This window comes from the organism of the source record quoted next, unplaced genomic scaffold (assembly GCF_019419815.1).
Source record: "Pyrus x bretschneideri cultivar Hongxiangsu unplaced genomic scaffold, Pyrus_bretschneideri_v1 Contig8, whole genome shotgun sequence".
Lineage (NCBI taxonomy): Eukaryota > Viridiplantae > Streptophyta > Magnoliopsida > Rosales > Rosaceae > Pyrus > Pyrus x bretschneideri.
Genome location: NW_025999820.1, coordinates 5,507,198 through 5,531,995, shown reverse-complemented (window position 1 = coordinate 5,531,995; position 24,798 = coordinate 5,507,198). Strand labels below are relative to the sequence as shown.

General features: G+C 36.5%; 2 protein-coding genes and 1 non-coding gene across 3 annotated transcripts; 2 read left to right on the top strand and 1 right to left on the bottom strand.

The window, feature by feature from the left end:
• Window positions 1-719: 719 nt before the first annotated feature.
• LOC103956407 (probable disease resistance protein At5g66900) lies at window positions 720-4,766 on the top strand. The gene is made up of 5 exons (XM_009368384.3): window positions 720-1,680; window positions 1,985-2,388; window positions 2,575-2,936; window positions 3,016-3,224; window positions 3,387-4,766. Exons 1-5 carry the CDS (start codon window positions 1,059-1,061, stop codon window positions 4,226-4,228), a joined length of 2,439 nt encoding a protein of 812 aa, XP_009366659.3. The 5' UTR covers window positions 720-1,058; the 3' UTR covers window positions 4,229-4,766.
• Window positions 4,767-10,202: 5,436 nt separating this feature from the next.
• Window positions 10,203-14,471, bottom strand: LOC103956414 (serine/threonine-protein kinase SRK2I). The gene is made up of 9 exons (XM_009368396.3): window positions 13,928-14,471; window positions 13,443-13,517; window positions 13,240-13,341; window positions 13,083-13,136; window positions 12,878-12,970; window positions 12,366-12,458; window positions 11,740-11,844; window positions 11,560-11,658; window positions 10,203-10,732 (listed from the first exon to the last, which is right to left on the bottom strand). The coding sequence occupies exons 1-9, from the start codon at window positions 14,102-14,104 to the stop codon at window positions 10,451-10,453; spliced, it is 1,080 nt and encodes a 359-aa protein (XP_009366671.1). The 5' UTR covers window positions 14,105-14,471; the 3' UTR covers window positions 10,203-10,450.
• A 3,641-nt stretch (window positions 14,472-18,112) lies between these two features.
• On the top strand, window positions 18,113-18,185 carry TRNAK-UUU. Its single transcript has one exon. It is a non-coding gene; the product is annotated as a tRNA-Lys (tRNA).
• Window positions 18,186-24,798: the final 6,613 nt, after the last annotated feature.

The window sequence follows — 24,798 nt, the reverse complement described above, 5'->3', positions numbered from 1 at the left end:
TGAAGAGGAACTAACAATGAACCAATTAGTGTCTATCCATCTCAATTTTGTTCCCAACACCATCAACAAAGCTATCAAGAACAGTGAAGTAAACAGAAGAAAAGTGAATAACACACCAACACAAAACTAAAGTAGTCACTGGGAGATATTCAAAATTACCTCACCAGGAAGCCTCTTATCGACGAAAATATTAAAAACGAAAGATAAATTTATGACAATCCATGAGAAGAGAAAATACCAAGGCTAGAAGGGAGAGAGGGGCTGTCACCAGCCACAAGCTAGAGCAAAGAGTCATTTAATTGGTAGGGGAAAGGAGAGAGAAGCTAGCAGTAGTTTCTAATATTAATATTCTAAGAGTTCAAGTTCATTGTGAGGTTAAGCTCATCTCCTTTCCTCAGTGTAGATAATATTGTTTATTCGAAGAGAAAAAATATTCAAGAGTCCATGCTTTCGAGTTATAGTAACAAAAGATAAAGCAAAAATAGTTGTAATTTCAACAACGCCTTTGTAATGCATTTGTAGTATTTTTAGTAATAATTTTGTAATTTTTGAGTAGTTCATCAACGCTGTTTGTTTAGTATATTTTTAATTAAGAGCATAATCGGGAGGTGTAAATATGAGTTTACTACATTGAGAGAGAGAAATTTGAGATCTTATTTATTTTTTATCTCTCTAGTCCACCTCCCAAATATGTAAGTATACATTTTTATTTATATATTGTGGCGAATATAGATAATTTACATTAATCATTAGAGAGATTTACGACCGAAATAATATAAATTATTCACTTCAAAACATTTTGCATCTTCTATTAGATTGAGTCTAATTAATTTTGTTCGCCAAAACATATGGCTAGAAAATTCCGTGTCTATTCCTAGCTAACTCGTTCGTTCTTTTTTTTTTTTTTTTTTTGAACAAAGTTCTTTCAGTTGTATATATACGTGTTACTTTCTCTCCATAAATCCATTGGAATTTCTGTTGTTCTTTTATCAGCCAAGAACAGATTACGTAAGAGAAATAATTAATTTTAGGTTTTGAGTATCTTTGTTTTCGTAAATATGTCTGTGGCTTCTGTCGGAATGGGTGCTCTGAGAACGGCATTTCAAATACTGTTTGATGCTGTAAAATCAGCGCAGGAGGAAACCACAATGTTCCAGCACCTCCTCGGTGACATCAAATCTACTCTGGACTTTCTACAGCCACTCATCAAAGACATCGAAAATTATAAGTCGAAAGAGGGACTGGAATATTTTGCAATACAAATGGAGGAGGCAGCAAATCTTGTCCAAAAGTGCAGCAAAGTTGGCGTGTGGAGAAAATACAAATACACCAACAAGCTTCATCAACTGAACAAATATCTTCGAAGAGTGTTTGATATGCTCAAAGTGCAGGGCATAAAGGATGTGAGGGAGACGTTGGTTTCTTTGAGGAATATCGAGGCGGCGCTCTCTGAAATAGAAGAGAAGTTGGTGATGACAAGTAATCACCCTGAAAAGGTTAAATGTTCGTCTGCGGTGCCTGAACCGCCATGCATTACAGTCGGGTTGGATTGGCCGTTGAAGGAGTTGAAGATGAAGCTTCTCAAGGATGAAAAGGTGTCGATGCTTGTGCTTACTGCTGCTGGAGGATGTGGGAAAACCACCTTAGCTAAAATGTTTTGTCAAGATCAAGAAGTCAAAGGTATGCTATCTATGATTTCAACTTTTTTATTTTGTGAAGTGTTACTTCCTAGCTAGTTAAGAAGTATACTATGCACTAGGGCAAAGACCCCTGTAAAACGCCGGCTAGTCCCACCAAAAACTTGTTAAAGAGAATACAAGGTACAACAAAGGGGACATGAAACTAAACCGTGCGAAAATTAAGAAAGTTCACAAATTCTTCTGCATATAGATGTTGCTTGACCACTTAATTACCTGATCTGAGAATTGCAGATATATCTAGTCAACCTTTATATTAACACCTTTCTTACATTTTGTTTGGATAGATACATTCAAGAACAACATCTTCTTTGTCAATGTCTCGAAATATCCCAACTTGGACCTTATTGTACATGAACTATATCAACAGAAGGGGTCCGAGCTGCCTGCTTTCCAAAACGAATTCATGGCAGTTAAATGGTTGCAAACTTTTTTGAAGGAATCAAGACACAACCCTCTGTTGTTTGTCCTGGATGATGTTTGGTCAGGATCAGAGTCCCTTCTTGATAAGTTTGATCAATTCAAGTTTTCAAATTACAAGATTTTGGTCACATCAAGATTTTCATTTCCGAGATTTGGTTCTCCATACCATTTGGCATTATTGAATGATGAGGATGCAATGGCTCTTTTTCACTATTCAGCATCCTTGGAGGATAAGAGCTCTTATACTTACGAAGATCTTTCGAGAAAGGTGACTTCTTAGTCTGCAGCGCATAACATTTGAGCATCCACACACGTTAACACTTCCATTTACCGTCTTACAATTAGAATGAGAGTAGACATTTAACAATTTTATCATCTTTATTAAACCATTTAGATGATTCACAACAATTTAACCAAATAGTAACTGAATGCATTCGGGATAATTAAATTGCAGATTATCAAGCGCTGTAAGGGATGCCCACTTGCCATTGCATTGGTTGGGAGGTCACTTCGCGGCCAGCCTATAGAAATCTGGCAGAAAAGAGTACTGGATTGGTGCAAAGGTTCATCTATTCTTGATTCTGACAAGGATTTGCTTGCTTGCCTCCAAAGCAGCTTAGATGCCTTGGATAAAGAAAAGACAATCATCAAGGAATGTTTCCTCGATCTAGGTTCATTTCCCGAGGACCAAAGAATCGCTGCTGCTGTCCTCATTGACATGTGGGCGGAGTTATATGGGCTAGATGAAGAAATTCTGACCATTGCCAACCTTCATGAACTCACCACTCGAAGTTTGGCAAATCTTCTCGTCACAAGGTATGCACCCTGCTCATAGTTTTCTATTCCAATATGTATACCGAACGAATCATGAAAGAAATTAGTATTGATCATCCAGGCATGAGAGGGAGGCAGACGGCTATTACACTGAACACTTTGTCACCCAGCACGGCATGCTTAGAGAATTGGCGATCCATCAGGCAAGTCAAGACCCAATAGACCAGAGGGAAAGACTAGTTATAAACATATGTGGGGACAATCTTCCTAAGTGGTTGACAGAACAAAAGTATCAAGCGTTCAAGGCTCGACTATTATCTATCTCAACAGGTTCCATCAATCTCTATAGTAAATACTTATACATGCACACACATATGTGTGCATGGACCACGCTTGTGTGCACACACAGACGGTGATTCATACTAAGACTTCAATAGACTTGGGCACATTTAATTCAATCCACACTAACATCTTAAAGCGTGTTGTTTGCAGATGGAGCCTTCTCAGCAAAATGGCCAAACATGCAAGTACCCGAAGCAGAGGTTCTAGTTCTGAATTTTCAAACAAACAACTATGCCTTACCTGATTTTGTGGAGAAAATGGATAAACTAAAGGTTCTAATAATCACAAATTACGGTTTGTCACCTGCTGAAGTAAATAATTTTGAACTACTTGGTTCGTTATCAAATCTTAAGAGAATTAGATTAGAACGTATTTCAATTCCCTCCACAAGCAAGTTCTTCAAACAGTTGAAAAGTTTGCAAAAGATGTCTCTTTTCATGTGCGATATCAGTCAAGGTTTCGTTCAAATTTTGGATGCACTGCCAAATCTAGTGGAATTGAACATAGATTATTGCCACGACCTGGTGGAACTTCCTGCCAACCTTGGTGACCTTATTCACCTTACGAAGCTTAGCATCACCAACTGTCATAAGCTATCCACGTTGCCTGAGGACATCGGAAAGTTAGTCAATTTAGAAGTGTTGAGGCTTAGGTCATGTGCAGACTTGTTAGAGTTGCCACGCTCGATTAGGAACCTTAATAAAGTAAAACTTTTCGACATATCCGATTGCTTTAGCGTAAAGGAGTTACCCGAGGATATTGGTGCAATGCGCAGTTTGGAAAAGATCAACGTTAGCCAGTGCTCAGGATTGAAAGAGTTGCCTGCTTCTGTTTTGGATCTTGAGCAGTTGAATGAAGTGATATGCGACGAGGAGACGGAAACTTTATGGGAACCCTTCTTACCATATTTGACAGACGTACACATAAAGGTGATCAAAGAAGATATGAACCTAAATTGGCTCAACAAGCTTCCTGGAGGCCATGGTCCTTGATCAATGAATGTTGGTGCAATGTATGCAATGTGATTGTGTTTAATGTTGTTTTTTTATGCAGTGTGATTTTGTTTAATTTCTTTTTCTTTCATAATTTACTTCTGTTTTATGTTTTAGATGTTTGTCAATACCATTGCAGCACTGTAGAAAAATTGTAATAATTCACAATGGGTAGCGACTTTCACACCCCGTTTTCTCTTCTACACTCCTCACTATTCAACTCTTCCTTGATTCTCCTTTGATTTATTCAATTGAACGGCTAGAATAACAAAGGAAAGTGCATGGAAAGAAAAGGAGAGTGTGGAAATCACTATCTGTTATAAAAAAGAATGTATTAATCTATGTATGTGTGGGCTTTCCTGCCTTTCCACTGTTTTGTGGGTGATTTTCCTCACAAAGCAAGTTTCGTGGAAATGGCAAATTATTGGTTTTAGTTGCTGTCTGTTTCCTTCTTTCTTTTGATGCTTTTGCTTCTTTATGTCAGGTAATATTATGTACTAAAATCGTCAATGTGATCTTATTGGGTAGTGTCTGCTTATACCTAAAAAAATATATAATTTTATTGGAATACATAAACTATAAAATAGAATGAAATATAGATTATAAAGTATTAGAACATAATGATTAATGAAAATATGGGGATCGAACATATAGTGTGTGTTCATAGGTATTTAACAAGTCTCTTCAATTTATTGAAAAAAAATAAAGATAAAAAATAAAAGTTATCTATTTTTTGTTTAAGTAGGAGTTGCGACTTGGATGGGTTTGGGCGGGCTAGGCAAGCGCCTAGGCAGGTCTAAGCACCCTTTTTAAATTTTCAAACGCCTAAAGATTAATTAGAGAAGTGACCAGTCGCTTAGCGCCTTAGTGCAACCAAGGCAGCGGTAGGCAGGAATTTTTAGAATAGAATAGTGTGAGTCATTGACCTACAAAGTTTTGCAAATAACATAGTCTTTTTTCATTGAATATGAATATACGTTGTGCTTGGTTTGAATTTATTGATATATTTTTCTCTTCTCGGCTTCCAAATTTATCTTAAGACTTAAAGAGTAGTCTCTCCCAATACACCCAAGTTTCAATTTCTCTCCGCAGTTAAAATTAGTTCAAAGGCAAATTATTGTTGCGAGTTATATATTAGTTAAATTGTAAATAGTAGTATGTTGTCTCACATTGACGAAGTGCATATGTAATACCAATTGTAACTCCTATGTATACTCTACTTTGGAGATTAATGTATATACAAGAAATTCCCAAATATTGTCATATATATTTTTGGTATTTACCAAATTTAATTTAACTTGGCATCAAAGCAATTCGCTCTTGGCAACCTGTGTTCTTTAATTTTGTGCCCACTTTTGTTGTGATTTCCTTCGTTCAAATAAATAAAATAAAATAAAATAAAAAATCGAACAGTGACGTGCTACAGTGTCGTGAATAGTGCAAGGCTACAATGTGTTTTGGTAAATTGTTTTAATTCCGCTACGTATCTTTTGTGCCTTTATTGTTCGTGGTTTAGCTAAATGGTTCAATATAATCATAGTGTTGTTATGCATCTTGGTGGAACAAATATATAGATAATTGATACTGGGGCCACTGATCATGTGACCGATGACCCTAGAGTGGTTAATGAGTTACGTGACTATCAGGAGACTTTTGCTCATGTTGCCAAACTAAATATTATGCATGTTTTTCTATACTTAGCAGCAAATCATGATTGGCCCCTATTGCAGTTTAATATGAAGAATGTTTTCCTTCATGGTGATCTCAAGGAGGAAGTTTATATGGATCTCCCACCTGGTATCAGAATATCTCCTAGAAAAAGTGTTATGTGCAGATTGCGAAAAGCTTTGTATGGTTTGAAACAATCTCCTAGAGCATGGTTTGGGAGGTTTACAAGTTCAATGAAGAAGTGTGGGTATTTCCAGAGTCATTCATATCATACTTTGTTTCTAAGGCGACAAAATGGTAAGCTACCTGCATTGATTATTTATGTTGATGACATGATAGTGATTGATCATGATTAGAAGGATATATAACGCCTTCAAAAGTATCTAGCTAATGAATTTGAGATGAAAGAATTTGGTGAATTGAAGTATTTTCTTGGAATTGAGGTTGCACGATCCAAGCATGATATTTTTTTATCTCAACGGAAGTATGTTCTTGATTTGTTAGATGAAACAGATATGTTAGATTGCAAACCTGTTGATACTCCAATTGAGCAGAATCATTGTCTGGACTTATTTCCGGATCAAGTTCCTACTCATAAGGAATGGTATCAGAGGCTTGTGGGGAGATTAATTTATTTGTCTCACACTCGCCCTGACATTACTTATGCAATTAGTGTGGTAAGTCAGTTTATGCACTCGCCCAGTGAAGCTCATATCAATGCAGTAATCCATATTTTGAGGTACTTGAAGATGGCTCCTGGCAGAGGCTTGGATTTCTCCAAGAATTGTCATTTGAATGTCGAAGGGTATACAGATGCAAATTGGGCAGGTTCTATCACTGATCAGCGATCTACATCTGGATACTTTACATTTGTGGGTGGTAATCTAGTTACTTAGAGAAGCAAGAAACAAAAAGTGGTGGTTAGGATCAAGTGTTGAAGCTGAGTTCCGTGGTATGTCTCATGGTGTATGTGAGTTGTTGTGGTTGAAAAAATTGTTGAGAGATCTTGGATTTAAACCCAAGGGTGCTATGAAACTCTATTGTGATAACAAGGCTGCTATTGAGATTTGTTCATAATCCAGTGCAACATGATCGAACAAAACATGTGGAGATTGATCAACATTTCATCAAGGAAAAATTGGATTCTGAAATTATTATGTTTCTGTTTGTGGGATTGAAGATCAACTCGCTGATGTGCTTACTAAGGTTGTGTCTAATAGTGTATTTTCCAACTCGCTTGACAAGTTGGGCATGCGTGACATCTTTGCTCCAACTTGAGGGGGAGTGTTGCAAGTTATATATTAGTTAAAGCAGTAAACAGTAGTATGTTGTCCCACATTGACGAAGTGCATATGTAATACCAATTGTAACTCCTATATATACTCCACTTTGGAGATTAATGAATATACAAGAAATTTCCAAATATTGTCATATATACTTTTGGTATTTACCATGTTTAATTTAACTATTATCTCTAGTATCTCGAAGGTTCTTCGTTATTTCAAATGCATTTGTGATCCAAAACTATTGCTCTCTTGTTTTAGAAGTTCAGATTTTCAGAGCTGGGTGGTGGTTGTAATTGTGGAAGTAGCTACGGTATTTGTTTGTTCAGCCATTTGAATTGATGTTTGATGCCGCCAGTAAAAGCGCAGAAGACGGCTGAGATGTTTCCAACTCTCCACAGTGATCTCAGTTCCATGCTAGAGTCTTTGAGGCCACTGATCTCACAGATAAACCAAACCGGAACCATTTTGGTTTCTGAAAGGTTTATAAGAACAATGGAGGATGGCAAGCAGCTTGTCGAAAGGTTCTACAAGGTTTCCCCCGGGATGCTGAACCTGTTGGAAACGCATAAATATGAGAAAAAATTGTTAAATTGGATAAATCTCTTCAAAGACTCTTGTGTCTGCAGAATCTGCGGTTAGGAGTTAATTCTGCGGTGGTGCTCAACCGAATTGAAGCAAATCTTTTGGCGCAAAATCAAAACCAAAACCTGATTACAACATGATGTGCAGTTCCTGACCTTCCATCCAATACATTATACACTTGCTACTATGAGGATTTGGATGGCTACTATGATGAACACTTTGCTATCCAACATGATATGCTTAAATTGCTATCAATTCATGAGATTCGTGAAGACCCGATAGGACATAGACTGATTATAGACATACGTGGAGATAAGCTTCCACCGTGGTGGACGGAGAAGCAGCAGAAAACAAAGAAGCTCGCTTAGTATCTGTCTCAGGCTGGTATCTGTGATCTCTATTTCTTTAAAAAATAGATACATGCACATGTACAATCACGTACGTAGAAGCTCACATACGCACTTCCACATTAATTTCTCCCCACACTCGCATCATATAGCACATTGTTTTCAGACAAATCGTTCTCAACAAACTAGAACCTCGACCATTGTAACGATTTGCTGAAATTGCCTGTGAAGCAGTGTGATCTTATATGCCAGCATCAACAACTGTCATTAGTGTTGAGGCTAAGGTCCCGCAGAGACCTGGTAAAGCTTCAGGTCTCGATTGAAAAACTCACTTAGTTGTGTTTTCTTGACATATAGAATTGTTTCGGCATTAAGGAGTTGCCTGAAGGCATCGGTAACATGAGTGGTTGAAGAAAGATCAATGCACAATCCTCCATCAGTGTTTGATCTTGATCTGCGGTTAGAGAAAGTGATATGTGATGAAGACAAAAGAAATATACGGGAACCTGTCTTGTAAAATCTCGACAAAATAACGGTGGCTACAGAAGAAACCAACCTGAATTGGCTCCACAAACTTCAAATTTGAGAGCTGTATTTACTCACTGCATGAGATGTTGCATAGCAAAGACAATAAACTAGGATGAGACGATTTCAATATACAACATCAGTCCATGGATTAGTGTTTTCTGATTCTCTTCTTTTACCTTTTGGGGAATCATTTTCGCACGTTGCCTTTCACCTTCTATTTTGTAACTAAATTCTCTTTTGATTTATTCAATCTAAAAGTATATGGAGAATGCTAATAACTTGGAGCCAAAGGCAAAGCTTTTTTTAATTTTTCATTTTTCAAGTATCCTAACCAACTAGACAAGCCAAAGACACAGCTTTATTGAATGGTGAAAAGGAATATGTTAGGTCTTGTTTGATACGTCGGATTGTACTTATTATTTCAATTGGATTGATTAATTTGGCATCAAATAGTATTGACTATATAACCAAAGTGTTTGGCGCTGAGTCGGATTGATTAAGTCATTTATTACTCAATTGATTAGGCAATTGATTCCTGCTATTGAACTTGGGATATTTGTGTAATTTGTCAGGATATTTTTTTTTTTTTTTTTTGAACAAACGATATTGTCTATACTAAAAAGGAGGGGTAGGCTTAACCTCACGATGAGCTAGCAATAATATGGTTCAAATTCGTCTTTGGCGAGAATCGAACCTAAGACCTTTGTGAAGAGGAATTCCACTACACCGTAGTAATAGGTTGTCATGCTCACATGTAATAGATGAAATTCTCTGATGAGAATTCTCTCATTTTTCTCTCAAATTATTTTCCTCTGCAAACTTTTGCTCTTAACGGAATCAAAATCACAAGAAAATATTCACCCAAAGCCCTAGAACTTTTTTTCAGCCACATTAGCTGCAAGGAAAAAAAAAATCATTTCAGATTGTCGCAAAACCCCTATTGGAGGAGAGATTTTTCAGTGTTACCGTCACATGGGGTGGTACACCACGTGTCGCTATATAAATGATGGCATATGTATGTTAAAAGTTAGTAACTTAAAAAATAAAATTTCCCACCGCCTACATAAAAACACGTGGTGTACCACCCGTATTTCCGTTACAACTAAAAATTTCTCCTATTGGAGCCAGTCGAATGGATTTGTCGCAAAATTTAAAGAGTCTTCTGTTGCTGCGGTCCTTGACCTACCGCCGCAGAAGCTCTACGTGGTACAGTTTTGTCCAACGCGTTTATTTCCTCAACTTCATGCCTACTGAATCTTCGACGACGACAATCGGTTTTGTGTTGGGGACAAACTTCTTGAAATGGTCGAATCCCTTCAAAGACAGTAGTCAAGCAAAAACCAAATTAAGGAATATCTTTGGGCTCAGCAGCATATAAAAACGAAAAAAAAAAAAAATAGGGAATTACAGGACCAATGCAAAACCGATAAATAAAACAACAATCACGCCTTATCCCCACTAAAGTAGTGTCGGCTATAAAAAAAGGTTTTAACAACATGAAGGGATGGTGTGGATTATCATGTATCGCTAGAATATCCGCCACTTACCACCCTCACAAACAGATTAACAGTTCAAAAACAAATTTACTCCCCAGTAAAAATATACAACTAGGTTTATAAGTAGTATACGACAGACAGACTCCAACCTCCAACTTCCAAGGAGAGTATATGAGATGATATAGCATAGAGCCTTCAATCCCCCTATCTGATTTTCTATGCTAATAATCTATCACACTCTATTGCACATTCTCTGTTTTTTCTAGTTTTTCACCAACAGTAACAACTCTTTCCAACTAACATTGCGTACTTGAATTAAATTGCGTAGACTATTTCCCCGCTGCTATCAACATCAAGTTCAGACTCTGAGTCTAAGTCGTCCATATCATCGTCCATGTCCAGGTTGTCCGTCATGTAAGAGCTCAGACCAAGGGTTCCAGCTGCTGGTATAGTGGCCTCGGCAATGATTTGCATGATTGCGTCAATGCTTTGCATGGGTTGATCAGGCTCTTCGAACTGGTTGCCCTCGTCCATCAGATCAGCAGGGAGATTCTTCAAGAACCACGGGTGGTTCTTTATCTCAGGAATGGTAATTCTCTGTTACATGCATGCACATCCGTAAATATCGGGCACAATCAACAACAAAGAAAGGAAAAGAAAGAAGCAAGATTCCCATGTCCTCAACAAACAGAATCCCCCAAAAGCAACAACTTTGAAGATGTACCAAGTCCATTTATTCCTCCAGTTCCGGGATTAAGTGCTCAATAATGGGAAACTGGAGAACTGTTTAAACTTCCATGAAAAACAAAAGGCCTCCAAAACACCCTTGAATAAAACAAGCGAGGTGACAAGAAATTCAAGGAATCGTCCAAAAAAAAAAAAGAAATTCAAGGAGTAACACAATCGCACCCGCGGATACACACGCCAAATGCCCTATGGTTATACTCTAATACGGAATCTAATTATATTGTCTGATTCAAACTAATATAATTGGGAAAATAATTTAAGTTGGTCTTCACTCCCACAATTAACCGTCAATGTCTTGTCATATTATATTGAAGATTCTAAGAGCAAGGAGCCTCAATCATATCTTTCAGGTGGTTATCCTTTTTCTATGAATCTTATTCCAAATCACTTTTCTGTCCTTGATCTTAAAAAATGTACCTCAGAATCTTATAAAAGAGTCATGCTAATTGATCAAAATTCTAGTTCCCCGATGGGCTTAACAGAAGGATTATTCCCCAATACCTTTAATCCTTTACACAAATCCAATGCACAAAACAAAGGGTATTTATCGCAGCAACAAAAGTGTGTGTGTGTGTGTAAAACAAGACCCAAACAAACAGACAGAAAAGATAATTGAAACCATATATCACGAGCCGTAGTGCAGAACAAACAAGAATTCAGAGGAAATATAAACTAACCGCAGAAGGATCTGGGACAAAAATTCTCGATATCAGCTCTAGACATTCATGAGATATTTGAACAGTATCTGGAATGGAATACTGGACGCTGAGTATCCTCTGCACAGAGATGATAAACAATCCTGAGTCAAGCAATTTACATTTAGAAATTTTCTGTTGTGGCAAGGCTAAATGACATACTTGTATGGTCTTCCGGAAATCTTTCGGTTCTTCAGGATCCTCGAAAGGATATGCTCCCATCAGCATCACATATAAGGTTACCCCACATGACCATACATCTGCAATCTGATGTTGTAACACACTTTCAACATACAAACTTCTCAATTCCATTAACAGGACTACATTTTTTTTTTAAATTTACAAAAACTTCAACTTAATGGTATGGAAAGGTAAAAAATGGTTCAAAAAAATAGTATATGCAAGAAAAAGTGTTTCTTATTTTGGTCAAACACATGTTTAGCTGCAGTTCAAACTTGTATGAGCCAGCAATAGTATTTCTTACTTTGACATTTAAAACAAAACTATGAGCATAAAAATTATGCTAAAATGTTACTTGGAATTCAAAAGCAAAACTTGAATGGTGAGAGAGAATTTAATAGACAGAAATATGAGGGGGCTTTTCAAACTACAGTTTGTAAAAGTTGAAACAAATTTAATGGGAAAGCACGGAATCAACTAATCACAATAACATTTATCAAAATTCAGTTCATTGAATTCTCTAGAACAAAATGGTAGTCAATTATAACTTCTGGGTCCAAGTCATCATAATTTGGTAAATGATTAACAAGATTAAGCAATTCTTATACCTTTCCGTCATATTCTTGCCTCAGTAATACTTCTGGAGCAATGTATGCAGGAGTTCCCACAGTAGATTTTGGTTGTGAATGGAGCACTGAAGACTGATACATAACCACAATCAGATACATAAACATTATGATCCAATATAGCATACAACAAACTTAAAATAACTTGACTCTTGATCATTTAAACAGATATTCGAGCAGAGTCAGCAGGCCAGTACCTTAGGCTACACAACCATACTATAAACTACATCAGTTATGAAATTCTCCTTAACTCGAGAGATCAAATCCTCAAATAATCTATAAGCAATGTATCTAAAACGAAAACCCTAGGTCTCTGATCAAACTTGCCTAAGATCAAGTCAAAATTCAAGGAAACAGATATCCCAGGATCTTAGAATAAGAGCTCTACATAAGAAGTTCATTTCAAGTTAGCCTTGAGTTCCCCTTATTTTAGTTAATGATATGAACACAAAAGCATATGCCAAATAAGCAAGAAAGATATAAACGACCAGTACCTTTGAGTACCCAAAATCACATATTTTCAAACGAGGAGCTGGACTGCCATCCAACAAAGTGTTTTCCAACTTCAAGTCTCGGTGACATACTTGCTTCAAGAGAGAAAGTGATAATTCAAATAAATCATCTAGTCCACGTCCAATGGAAAAAAAAAAATACATGTCTTAAACGAAGCCAAAAAGAAAGATTTCGTCGTTTCGATACCATAGCATGGCAATAGCTGACTCCAGATATAAGTTGTTGAAAAAAGAAGCGGGCCTGGACCAAAAATGAAAAACACATCTTCAACATGTCAAGTAAAAAACCAAATTGAAAAGAAAATAGAAAGACAGGGAGGAATGATAGATATTGAAATGGGGACCTCATCCTCACTGAACCGCCCTGCATTGTGTATTCGTTCAAACATTTCTCCTCCGGCAGCATATTCCATAACAATGGCCAGATGGGTAGGAGTCAGAATGACCTATATGTAGAGTGAAGCCCAGAGTAGATTAGCAGCCAACCATCCTACCATCACTAGAAAGCCGAAATCAAAATCTATTGTCAAGAAACGGCTAAACTAACCTCTTTGAATCTAATGATGTTCGGGTGCCTCAGAGACCTATGATTTATTATCTCCCTTTGAACATTTTCATCAATCTGCAACACCGAAAACCATGATGAGAAACAAATGCTCCAAAAGCCTCACCACTCCATCATCACCAACAGAGCTCTAAATCATTCGAAGCAATTTTTTCCACTTGCAAGTTTAATCACACTAAAAAATTCAACATCTTTGTTAACCCAACTCTACATGATTTAATCATCAATTAATCAAAACACCATCTTTTCTAACATTTAAACATCAATTAATGCTAACAACATCAATCACAAGAAATAAATGCTTGTAATAAATACAAAAAGGGTACAACCGCCGCAAAATTTATTCAAAAAACGATCAAATTACTAAATTTAGAAACTGAAAACTTGAAAAATCTATATCCATAAATGGATGGTGCACAAAAATTAGTCAAAACCACCGATAACAACACTGAAATCCCAAAACTGACCTTGCTGCCGCGCTCGATGTACTTGACGGCGACGAGCTCCTTGGTCTGCTTGTCCGTCATCAGCCTGGCGACCCCGAAGTTTCCTGACCCGATATCTCGGACGAAATCGTACCGGTCGCTGTCGTGCATGATCGGCATGTCCATGGCCGGCCCGACCGTCATCGCCTGCCGATCCATTTCGAGGAAATCACGACTTTGTCCCCTACCAGAGCCGGTCACATTAGAGAGCGAACAATCGGGAGAGTAAACGGCGTCGTCTCAGCTTAAGCTTCCAGTTAATTGCGATCAACAGCTGAACTCGGTTCGATAAGATCCGTCGCGAGTCGGCGGAGCCGTCGTGGAGTGAGTTTTCCGATCGGCAGTGGATTGGTATCTGAGGAAACAGTGACGGGGATGACTTGGGAGAGAGGGAAATGATGTTGCCGATGAGATAAGATCAGAAGAAGATGAATGAGACAAGAGGCAGCGGCGTCGTTTTTGTGGATTTAGCAATTAGGCTTCCTCGATACGACGCCGTTTTCGGGTGGAGGTTGCTAAGTTGCTTTCCTAGCAGCATGGGCTCCGTCCTTTCCTGGCGGCTGGTTGGTTGGTTTGCTCGTCTGCTTTTGTCGATTGTGATTGGCTCCGGCTTCGGCTTGAATGACTAAAATACCCCTGTTTCAGATGATTCTGCTGAGGAAAGATCTGGTGCTTCGCGGCACCTGTAAAGAAGGTTTGGTCAGAGATCGAACGGAGGGTGTTTAGTCGATCAAGTGAAAGGGGTGAGTAATCGTGTGAAAGAGTGAAGGATATTCCGTGGAATCTAATTGTCCAATTTAGCACGGCAGCTCCGATGATGTCCTCATGGATACCAACTGATCGCAAAATGATCCGAGTCCAGACATTAAAAACGACGAAGGGTTATATGAATTGGAGGCAGATTGTCTGCCTCCTTTTACTATGCCTTCCAATCTCTTTCTATTTGTACAGTCACGGTTAAGCTACGTCAACATATCTTATTATTTCTATAAAAAATCAATATAAAATGTTGACGTGGCTTAATCGTACTGCACAATATAGAAGGAGATGGGAAGGGCATTGTAATGGGAGGGCAGACAATCTACCTCCATTTGAATTAACTCTAACAATATCTTATCGCAACGTGATGATGTCATAAGCAAAAATTTTAAGTTCGATTTTTTACACACCAAATATCTTAAACCATTCAAATAAGCCAAATCAAACAAGTTTAAGGGAGATGTATTCAATTAGAATTTTAAAGAAATTTGTAACATTTTAGGTGTATTCAATTAGAATTTGAAATTTAAAAAATTTGGTAAAGTTGAGGAATTAGAAAGAATTTAAGAGATTTTGTAGTATATTTTAGGCATCCACAAATCTCACATCTCCCCATGAGTTTTCAAGAGAATTGAATCAAAATTTTACATAAAATCTCTACAAATCAGTTAAACTCCATAAAAAAATCTATTAAAATCTTTCAAATTCCCTAATACACCCATTGTGTTTTGGTCCCATTTCTGAACAATAAATGTGGAATTTTGGAGCCAAATGATCGTAACTGCAATTAGTTTCTTTTGGTTCGGTTTAAGCCTTATTTAAAAACCGTATAAACCAATCCAAATTATCAAAGTTTGTCTTTTGTTTGTTTGACAATTTCTACAGGTTATTGTTGCTTGCTTACATCATTCGCATTCACAGTTTTATTATCAATTGATATATACCAAAATCTGGCCACTTAGTAATATGATCTATTGGTATTCTTCTTCACTCATAAGTGTGAGGTCTTAGGTTTGATTATCGTCAAAGACGAATTTGAACCACATTATTGTTAGCTTATTATGATAGTGAGTCACCCCTCTTCCTTTTAGTATAAAAAATATCGTTTGTTAAAATATATATATATATATATATATATATTTACTAAAAATTGTAGATGGCGCTTTATTGCAGTGGCAGAAAGCAATCATACTTATGCAGTCTAGTGTGAGTTCAATATCCACCAATCGGTCTCTCCTTATCCGAAAAAATCTTAATGCATGCAATATATTATTTCTTTCATATTTTAACATCTTCAACGATACTTTTTTTTTTTTAACAAAAAACTCAAATTCTTAATGCAAGTAATTTTTTAAAATGTAAATAGACACTTACTTTATATTATATAATAAATTTGCTTAAAATCCGTCTAGTCCACTTAAGTCCCATCTAGACATATAGGCACTAATCCTTAACCTGCAGTCCGACTAACAGCTACCGTATCTTGATTAAGAGATATTAAAATCCTAAATCAACTACTGGCTTTATATGCTCTATTAATATAAATTAGAAACAAATAGAATATTTTTTAATACCGTTGGTCGCACACAAGAACTTCTCCAAAAAGTAGGTAACATTTGGATTTGTATTCTTATAATAATTCCCACGTTCACCGATCCATGTCCAACCAAACATCACATTCGTCCAATAACAAAGTTGCAAGTGTGATGTTGAAGAATTTATTTATTTATTTACTGTGGTTAATTATTGTGAGTTAGGTTTTAATTAATTAGAATTGTGGTTCGGTTTGATTCGATTCAAGGTACCTTTATTCTGATTCAGGTTCTTAAATTTCACTTTCAAAAGTCGTAGGCTTTACTTTAAGCCTTTTGTCTTTGTTGCCCGCTATTGGACGGTTGGCCGAAGATATATTATACATCATAAGTTAAATAAAATCCCGTTAGCAAACGGACAAAGGTTTGTGGGCAATTGCAATGACTGAGACATTTTTTTTTTTCGGTCGAAATGACAGACATTTATTTTAATCCTTTTTTAGCTAAGATATTTTTGTCTTGATAACGATGTTTATGAATTATGATGCATGCATGTGGATGTAAGGAAAGTCTTTGTCTATAGAAAATAACTTACATGACACGAGTATATCTTCATGTTATGTGCTAATAATATAAAAAATATGAAAATTTTTCTTTACATGACATATTATTGACACAAAATGTTATAATAGCAGTTTACCTGTATCATATAAGTTCAGAGTTTGGGATGGTTTAAAGGAAAACTAACGACAAGTCCAAAAAAAACTTTAGTTTTAATGAAAAATGACAAATAAATGTATAGTTAATAGTACCAAGGAAAAGGTAAAAATGTTTTTTTTTTTTTTTTTGTTAAAAGTGAACAATACCAAGAGTGTTTCATTAAAACTCATATGGTTTAATGGTCTAGAAAATAAAATAAAAATAGGTTTTGTTTGTTTATTATTATGTTTTGTAATTGGGCTAATGAAGTTGAAATGTTGCAAACCCAAAATTATTGGACTTTGGCCCATTACAAAATGTAGTTGATTGGGCCTCATTTTTGGCTAAAATCAATACCAGCCTAACTGTGCTCATTTCTAACGATACTTCTCTTTCTAATATTATATGAATCCTCAGGCTCAACGCAAATATAATACTTTGCGGAGTTCATGTAAACTTCAAAATGTAGAAACAAACACAATGCTTAAAGCGTTCTTTTTTATTATTAAAAAGATACTCTCCCAAATAAAATCTACTCTAAATTACAAACTGCTCGCGAGCCAAACACAATAAAGTTTCAGTTTAGCTTTTTCTTAATACGAGCTGATCAAACCAACCAACCAATCCCAAGGCATTATATCATGCCTCTATAAACATAGATTTAGATCACAAAAGTCTAACACGTGTGGGACATGGAATGACGACTTTGAAACTATATAAATGGTGAAGAAAAAGATTGCTTCGAGTGAAGACAGAGTGAAGGATAAGAATCTCTTTAAACTAACAAGTATTCGATTTCAAAGATGCTTCTACGTTGTTTATGTTATGTAATATTTCAAGGATTAATGAATTTGTGAGTGGTTTCGTGCTTTAAGCCTATCATGTTTTAATTATGAATTTCTTCGTTATTTTTCGTTTGAAATATTCAGTCTGGTGACTAGAAATAAAAAGACATGTATGAGAGGCTAAAAAAATTATGTAAACCAGGCAAGCACGCTGACTAGACCAATTGCTTGGTGTTGATAACTGGGCTTCGGGGTTGAGCCCAGCCAGATTATGAATAGACCTGGACTAAAAGTCTGGGCCCAACAAAAATATGCCTACAGTAAGTGTGGAAGAAGCCCTTCGCTTAGTCTTGCATATTAACTAAGGAAAGATCGGATGAATGATCAAGTAAGCCGTCTTAGCTCAGCCGGTAGAGCGCGTGGCTTTTAACCACGTGGTCGTGGGTTCGATTCCCACAGACGGCGTTGCAATATCATTTCCCTTTTTGTTCATTATTTTTTTGCCCTTTTTGCCCAAGACCAAGTACGAAGGAGCGTACGAGTAGGACTGAGAAATAGTGGAAGACAAACCCTAGTGGGAAACACGTAGATCAACCATTAAAAAGCATCAACAGACTGGAAGAAACAAGAGAGAGAAAGATAGAGATCTAGAGAGAGAGAGAGAGAGGGAGAGGGAGAGGGAGATTTGCTTTTGGCCTTTTTAAGGGAGGGATGATGGGACGGACACATGTAAGTAGCTGAGTTCGTATGCGGCGAACCGCTTCACTGATAGGTTCCTCAGTTTCCATTATCCTTTTTTTTATCATGTTCTCTTTTCTTTCTCTCTACACGCACCAACTGGCATCGTCCATCATCAAACCACGGACCAAAATAGAAGTGTAGGTCGAGTATGGAATTTGTTGTATGGTTAAGGTTTATAATATTATTATGGAAATTAAACTGTAAGTTGAAGAAAATTTATAAAGAATTCACTGTTAAGAAAGTCTCCTTAACATCTCTCAAAGAATCAAGTTATAGTAAGATTAAAAAATGACGCTTATTTGGCCATGTGGAACATGAATTACCCATCTACAATTGGAAGAAATGCTATATGAGGATTTCGAGATCAAATCAAAAATAGTTTCAGACAACGTTAATTACTTGTGTGTGATGTGTTGGTGGTTAATTAATCAGTATTTTTCATTCATGAGATTTTAATTCATGTACTTTAATAAAGTGAGAAACCAACTACTATTGGATAAAAAAAAGTTGAAGATAAGTAACCTTATGACGTTTGGTTAATGATATTGAAATTGAATGTTTTTGAGTAATGTGGATAGTTTGATACCAAATGTGTAGGTAGTGTGAATGAGTTTGATACCAAATGTAGAGGTAAGATGGTGATATAGGTTCTAAAACCTACGTAGATAGGTTTTGAAACCTATTGCAGAGGTAATGTAGTTATACTTTGCTTACCTATTGATAAGGTTCCAATTGACTATGCGCTATGAGTAGAATCTAAAAAAAAAAAAAAAAACGAGTTTTGATATTGTTAACGCTCAAAACTGTAATGTTAACAAACTTAAATAACTGATTTTAGGTGGGTTAGTGAATTGGACTTAAATGAAACGCACTCAAAGATATAAGTAGTTCACTCCTCAAAACTAAGCTACATCCAGTGTGTTGCTTCTCAATTGATTTCAAGGCTATATTGCTTGGCAAATACATTCACTTTATTCTCTCTTATTCGCTTGACCCATGATGGAGGTCTCTACCCCTTTATATAGGCCTCGCTCCCCCCACCTTGGGCCTCTCAAACTAGAACCTAACGTGCCATCACCTATACTAGACTACCGATAGCTTTTCACCCACCTGGTCTTTGTCGATGAAGTGACGTTCTTGTAGATAGCCGATGCGTCTTTTAACGCCTAGGTGGCCGAAGCGTCTCACTTAGGTCTCGGTTACTTTGCCTTGCCTTACCAAGCACTACCTTGACTACCTTTATGTCGCATCCTAAGCCTCTAGTGTTGCCTACATGTTGTTAAGTAGCATTCGAGTACTCCTCCTCAAGGAGACTTGTGACATAAAGTTGTCAGCGTACCCACGTGCTCTTCTCGGTCGTTAACGGATACTCATCTAGGCGGTTTTTTCAGCGATCTATCAATAGAACACTTATGGCCAACTGGACTAGGCGGCATAAGGTTAGTGCGAGGTTTTAAAACCTTCTCAACCTCAATTCGCTATGTACAGGGATATAATGATGAAATCAACACGACAGTTTGATTAGGCTCGAGGAGTTCCTTTGAATGACACTGATTTCGCGTCTCAGATGGTCGAAAACGGAAGTTGTAGGCGGGTTAGGTCGGAACTCCAGTGGATCTGACCCGCTTAGATGAATCAGATTTTCTTCTTTCATTTTTTTTTTTTCCCAAATACTTGTACAATGGTTTTTTTTTTTTAAAGCGTTACAAGGCCCAATGAAAACCAAGTCCAATGGATCAGACACACATAAAATGACAAAATATTTGATATAGAAAATATTATATATTATATATTAAGGATATAATAATCTTAAATACTATACAACAAGACGAGATTATTCATGAAATGTCCTGACTTCGTCCTCACCTTTTAAAACATTGGCTAATAGACATTTTATTTTACATCAATCTTGAATATTATGGCTAGAATTGTTTCTTATGGATTCAAGTTTTTATGGCGGCAATGCAAGCTTTCAAATTCAAAATGTAAAACTTGATCAAATTAGCATTTAATCAAGACTTTTAAAACCTTTATCATAAAGAACAAATTTGTTACTTTCAACCCTAAAATATTAAGTTCAATTGACATTAATTACAAAATATTTCATTTGAGTTTTTTCTAAAATATGCTGAGTTGATTGGGTATAAATTAAAAGACCCCATAAATAAACAATGCCATCATATTTTCATTTTTTTTTTTTTTTTTTTACGAAAATGTTCAACTTAGGCTGAGGCCGATTTTGTATAGCAACAATATTGTGCTTGTTTGGATGTGCTTTTAAAATGGCTGAAAGTGCTTTTGGTGAAAATGTTTTTGGAACCAATCCTTAGTAAAAATGCAAGTAAATTCTAAAAGTGCTTCTTGGAAGAAGCACATAACTGATGCTTTTTGCAGAAACCATTTTAAGTGCTTGTTTGGATGTGCTTTTAAAATGGCTGAAAGTGTTTTTGGTGAAAATGTTTTTGGAACCAATCCTTAGTAAAAATGCAAGTAAATTCTAAAAGTGCTTCTTGGAAGAAGCACATAACTGATGCTTTTTGCAGAAACCATTTTAAGTGCTTTTGGAACCAAAAAAATATTTTCCTCTAAAAGCATTTTTAGTCATTTTAAAAACACATCTAAACGAGTTCATTGTCAACAGCTAAAAGTGATTCTGACTATGTATTTGAACGAAAGTTTAGAAGTGTTTTGTAGACCATAGGTAAAGTTGCTAGAGAAGCATTTAACATGTACTTTTTGTATAAATGTCCATCCTATTCGGGATGGGATATTACCTTTACTTCTTTACTATTTATCCCTGCCTTGGCACTCACGTGTTTGTTAATGGGTTCAACCCTTCTCTGCACACTCACAATTAGTTTTATACTTAGACTTTCAGGTTAGATTGTCATTCACTCACACTTTTTCCACATTACTTATATTTTACGGCTTCGTCACCTTCCAGATGCCAACCAACACGCTCCAATTTCGATATTTATGTAAATTTTACGGTCAGAATGTGTCAGTTTGGTGTCTTAATAAGCAAAAGTAATTCCTAAAGAAGCTATATCCAAAACGAACTCAGTACACAAAGATAATGTGTTAACCTCTAAGTTCTAACCGAATTAGTGTCTCCTCTTTACACCTTTCCAACCATAATTATTCTCTCTCTGCTTTGTATTTCTATCTACTTTTTCTTTTTCTTTTTTTCTATTTATCAACCCAACTATTTTACACCCCGAACTCAATTATTGTCACTCTCTACACCGTCGATTAATCCAATAGTGTTTAAGCTGGAATTATTGTCTCCAACCTAGCTAATTAAGCTAATAACATTGTCCCAAATCATAAGGGTCTTAGCTAGTGTGCTCTATTGTTCAGAGCAAACTGTGACATGTGTCGTAGCACAGAAGTCAAGGATACTTAAATGGATAAGCACTCGATCAACCCAAATTTGTAAACAGCTAGCTAGCAGCAATATAAAAACCAGAAACAAAGGTAAGTGGACCACACATAATGTTCCAATTCAAACACATCGTTATCGACTTACTAAATTCCAACCATGATTGATCGTTAAGCAACAGCTACTCTCATGATGCCCCCCCAAACATTATTAATTAGCATGGAAGGCCTAAGAGGGATTAGGAGAGAGACCTACATTGCAGTTAGAGTAATATATAGGTAATAACTATATATGCATGGTAAATATAAACTCTTAATGTTACAAAATGTAACACTATTCACTCTTAGGTCGTCCAAACTAACAAGTTAACTACTTTTTTTTTTTTTTTTTTTTTTGTGGACAATCGATGAAGTTATTTTGTGTTTACATGAATGTTGGATTGGTCACGTGAGCCATTTTTCATTTCTTACAAGAAGTTTTTATGTATTTTGTTTAGGGCATCTGCAAATTTGTGTGACCTCTATATAGTGTCTATGCATGTAAGTCATAATGAACTCGCTGATTGCCACGTTAGAAATAGAAGTTGACTAGATAGTTTTTTTCAGATTGTAAGGCCACTATATGTAACATGCTGTAGTTTTAAAGATGGTTATTGCTATTTTCAAAAGAAAGGGGTCGGATTCGAACTTTGGGAGGATTTCGGTATTAAAATACAGTTTTTTTAGATAGAAACATAGTAGGAAGTGTGCAAAAAATTATGTTTGTTCCTTGTGACATTTTATCAAACATTTAGTGGGTTTGTTGTTGTCAGCCAAACCATGTTGCTTACATGTCAACAAATATCAATATATACTGAAGCATTCTGATGAGTGATATCAAGAGGATTTGTCAAGTGATGTCAACGCAACATATCGAGAGATGCCTAACAGACATTACATCAAACACTTGATAGGCACAAAAGAGATCCGTATCAACATTCGAAGGGTCCTCGCAGACTTTTACAAGTATATTCCAGAACTTTGAGTGATGCTGGGACTTTTTCAAGAAATTTGTTATTATTACTTACACACACACAATAATCTATATGGTCATATTCTTTAACAAAATGATATCCTGAAATATTGTTTGGGCCCGAAATAACGCTTTAGGCTAAGCCTAGGGTCATTCTTGGTCCAAAAAATGATACTGGGAATATCCTGTCATGGGTCGAGCCCAGTGGAGTTCGTCTGAATCCTATCAGGAGATGGTTTTATCTGAATAGGGGTTAGTTGATTTAATCCCAGTACAATGAGGATTCTCAAAAATTAAGGATGCTTTGAGTCAGGAAAGATGCCGAGAATCAAGGGATGAATCTGGGTGATTAAATAGTTTGGTTCAGAGTCCTATAGGGGTTAGGATTGGTTGAGACTTGATGAGATTGGGTTGAGGAATTCTAATCTGGGTGGAGTTCTACCGCGGCCATGGAAGAGATCATTACTATAAATAGAGAGGGGAGTGCATCATTCAAGGCCTCTCCAATCCAACACACAACTGCCCTGTGCAAACCTCTCCAACATCTTGAGATTTTTATTTTCTTTTTCTCCGCCAACATATCTTTAGTTTGGATAAAGAGCACTGTGGAGGCAACCGGCAACATCTTCAGTTTGGATAAACATCACTGGAGCTGTAGAACCAATCAACTGAAGAGTACCTTCAATTTGGATAAACAGCACTGCTTCGAGACCGACTGGTTATTTATCCAAGTCTCAATCAACATGGATTTCCAAGTCTTTGTTGGTAGAGGTCATCTCATCAGCTTTCTTGGCGAAGTGAGGTGTTACCAAGTTACTACATGCGGCACACTGAAAGCCAAATTTGATATTGAACTTCATAGAACTAGCAGCCTTGTCTTCAGGCTTTAGAACCCGAAGGCCAAGACGTGTTCCTTCCTTGGCTGCAGTCGCAAGATCAAGAAGTCAGCAGCGCGTCTAACGCCACATCAAGCATATTTTACTTTCTGGCCAAACTCAGCCGACGAGTTGGCATGCCCCACACTCAACCGAAAGACATAGTTAGCTTACTAATTACTCGGCCTGCTGGCCACGTAGGCTAGGTAATTTTTAGGATCAACAAATACATATACATATACAGTATAAAGGCATGTCCAATAGTTTGTCCGGTTGGCCTAATCCACATATGTATAGTTGTCACGTTTTCAAGGAAGTAGACTTGAAAAAACAATAAGAACTAGTTTAAATTTCTCTACATTCTCTCTAAACAAGTTCACTTTACATGGTATACTTGAAATTTGTAAGAAACATCACTGATATCTAAAAAAAGTTTAGAGAAAAAAGAATTGATGCTTTCATATCAAACTGAACTATATTACATCAAAACATAGATGCTCACAAGAGATTAGCAAAGAAGTTATGAGTGCTAATTTGCTAAAAGCATTCTCGTGAGATGACGAACTTGATTATTTTTCCATTATTAATAAATTGCCAACAAAAAGCTCAAACCCTAGCTCTATGTCTTTCTCACCGTTTCTGTAAAGGTTATTATCCGATTCGGAATTCTTCATCTAAACGAAACACAACTACTGTTTTAAACATAGACAACTCCACAAATGCTTGTCTGCGTGGGAACCATATTCCTTCACCGTACAACATGCATTTACGTAGATAGATTCTAAACAAAATCCATGCAAATCATCCGTATATATTCACATTCTTTATCTATATTACATTATAGTCTTATAAACCAATCGAACCATAAGACAACTTGTGTGGAAACGAAGCTCCTACCCTTGAAAATTAAACACTAATTAATTAAACGATAGAGTCACATTCTTCTTGTCACATTGTGACCAGTAATTCACGATCAATCACCATCAAAGATTACAACAAATGATGAGACCAGATCACGAAATTGGAATATATTATTTTTCATTTTTATCGAATTTGAGTTAGTGATTAT

What these genes read in the sequence shown, in the direction of transcription:
- LOC103956407 (XM_009368384.3), top strand. Translation starts at nt 1,059, where the DNA reads ATGTCTGTGGCTTCTGTCGGAATGGGTGCTCTGAGAACGGCATTTCAA. An exon ending in GCAAATCTTCTCGTCACAAG is followed by an intron (nt 2,937 to 3,015) that starts GTATGCACCCTG and finishes TTGATCATCCAG; the next exon opens with GCATGAGAGGGAGGCAGACG. An exon ending in ACTATTATCTATCTCAACAG is followed by an intron (nt 3,225 to 3,386) that starts GTTCCATCAATC and finishes TGTTGTTTGCAG; the next exon opens with ATGGAGCCTTCTCAGCAAAA.
- LOC103956414 (XM_009368396.3), bottom strand. Translation starts at nt 14,104, where the DNA reads ATGGATCGGCAGGCGATGACGGTCGGGCCGGCCATGGACATGCCGATC. An exon ending in GTGATTTTGGGTACTCAAAG is followed by an intron (nt 12,459 to 12,877) that starts GTACTGGTCGTT and finishes GTTATGTATCAG; the next exon opens with TCTTCAGTGCTCCATTCACA. An exon ending in TTGTCCCAGATCCTTCTGCG is followed by an intron (nt 10,733 to 11,559) that starts GTTAGTTTATAT and finishes TGCATGTAACAG; the next exon opens with AGAATTACCATTCCTGAGAT.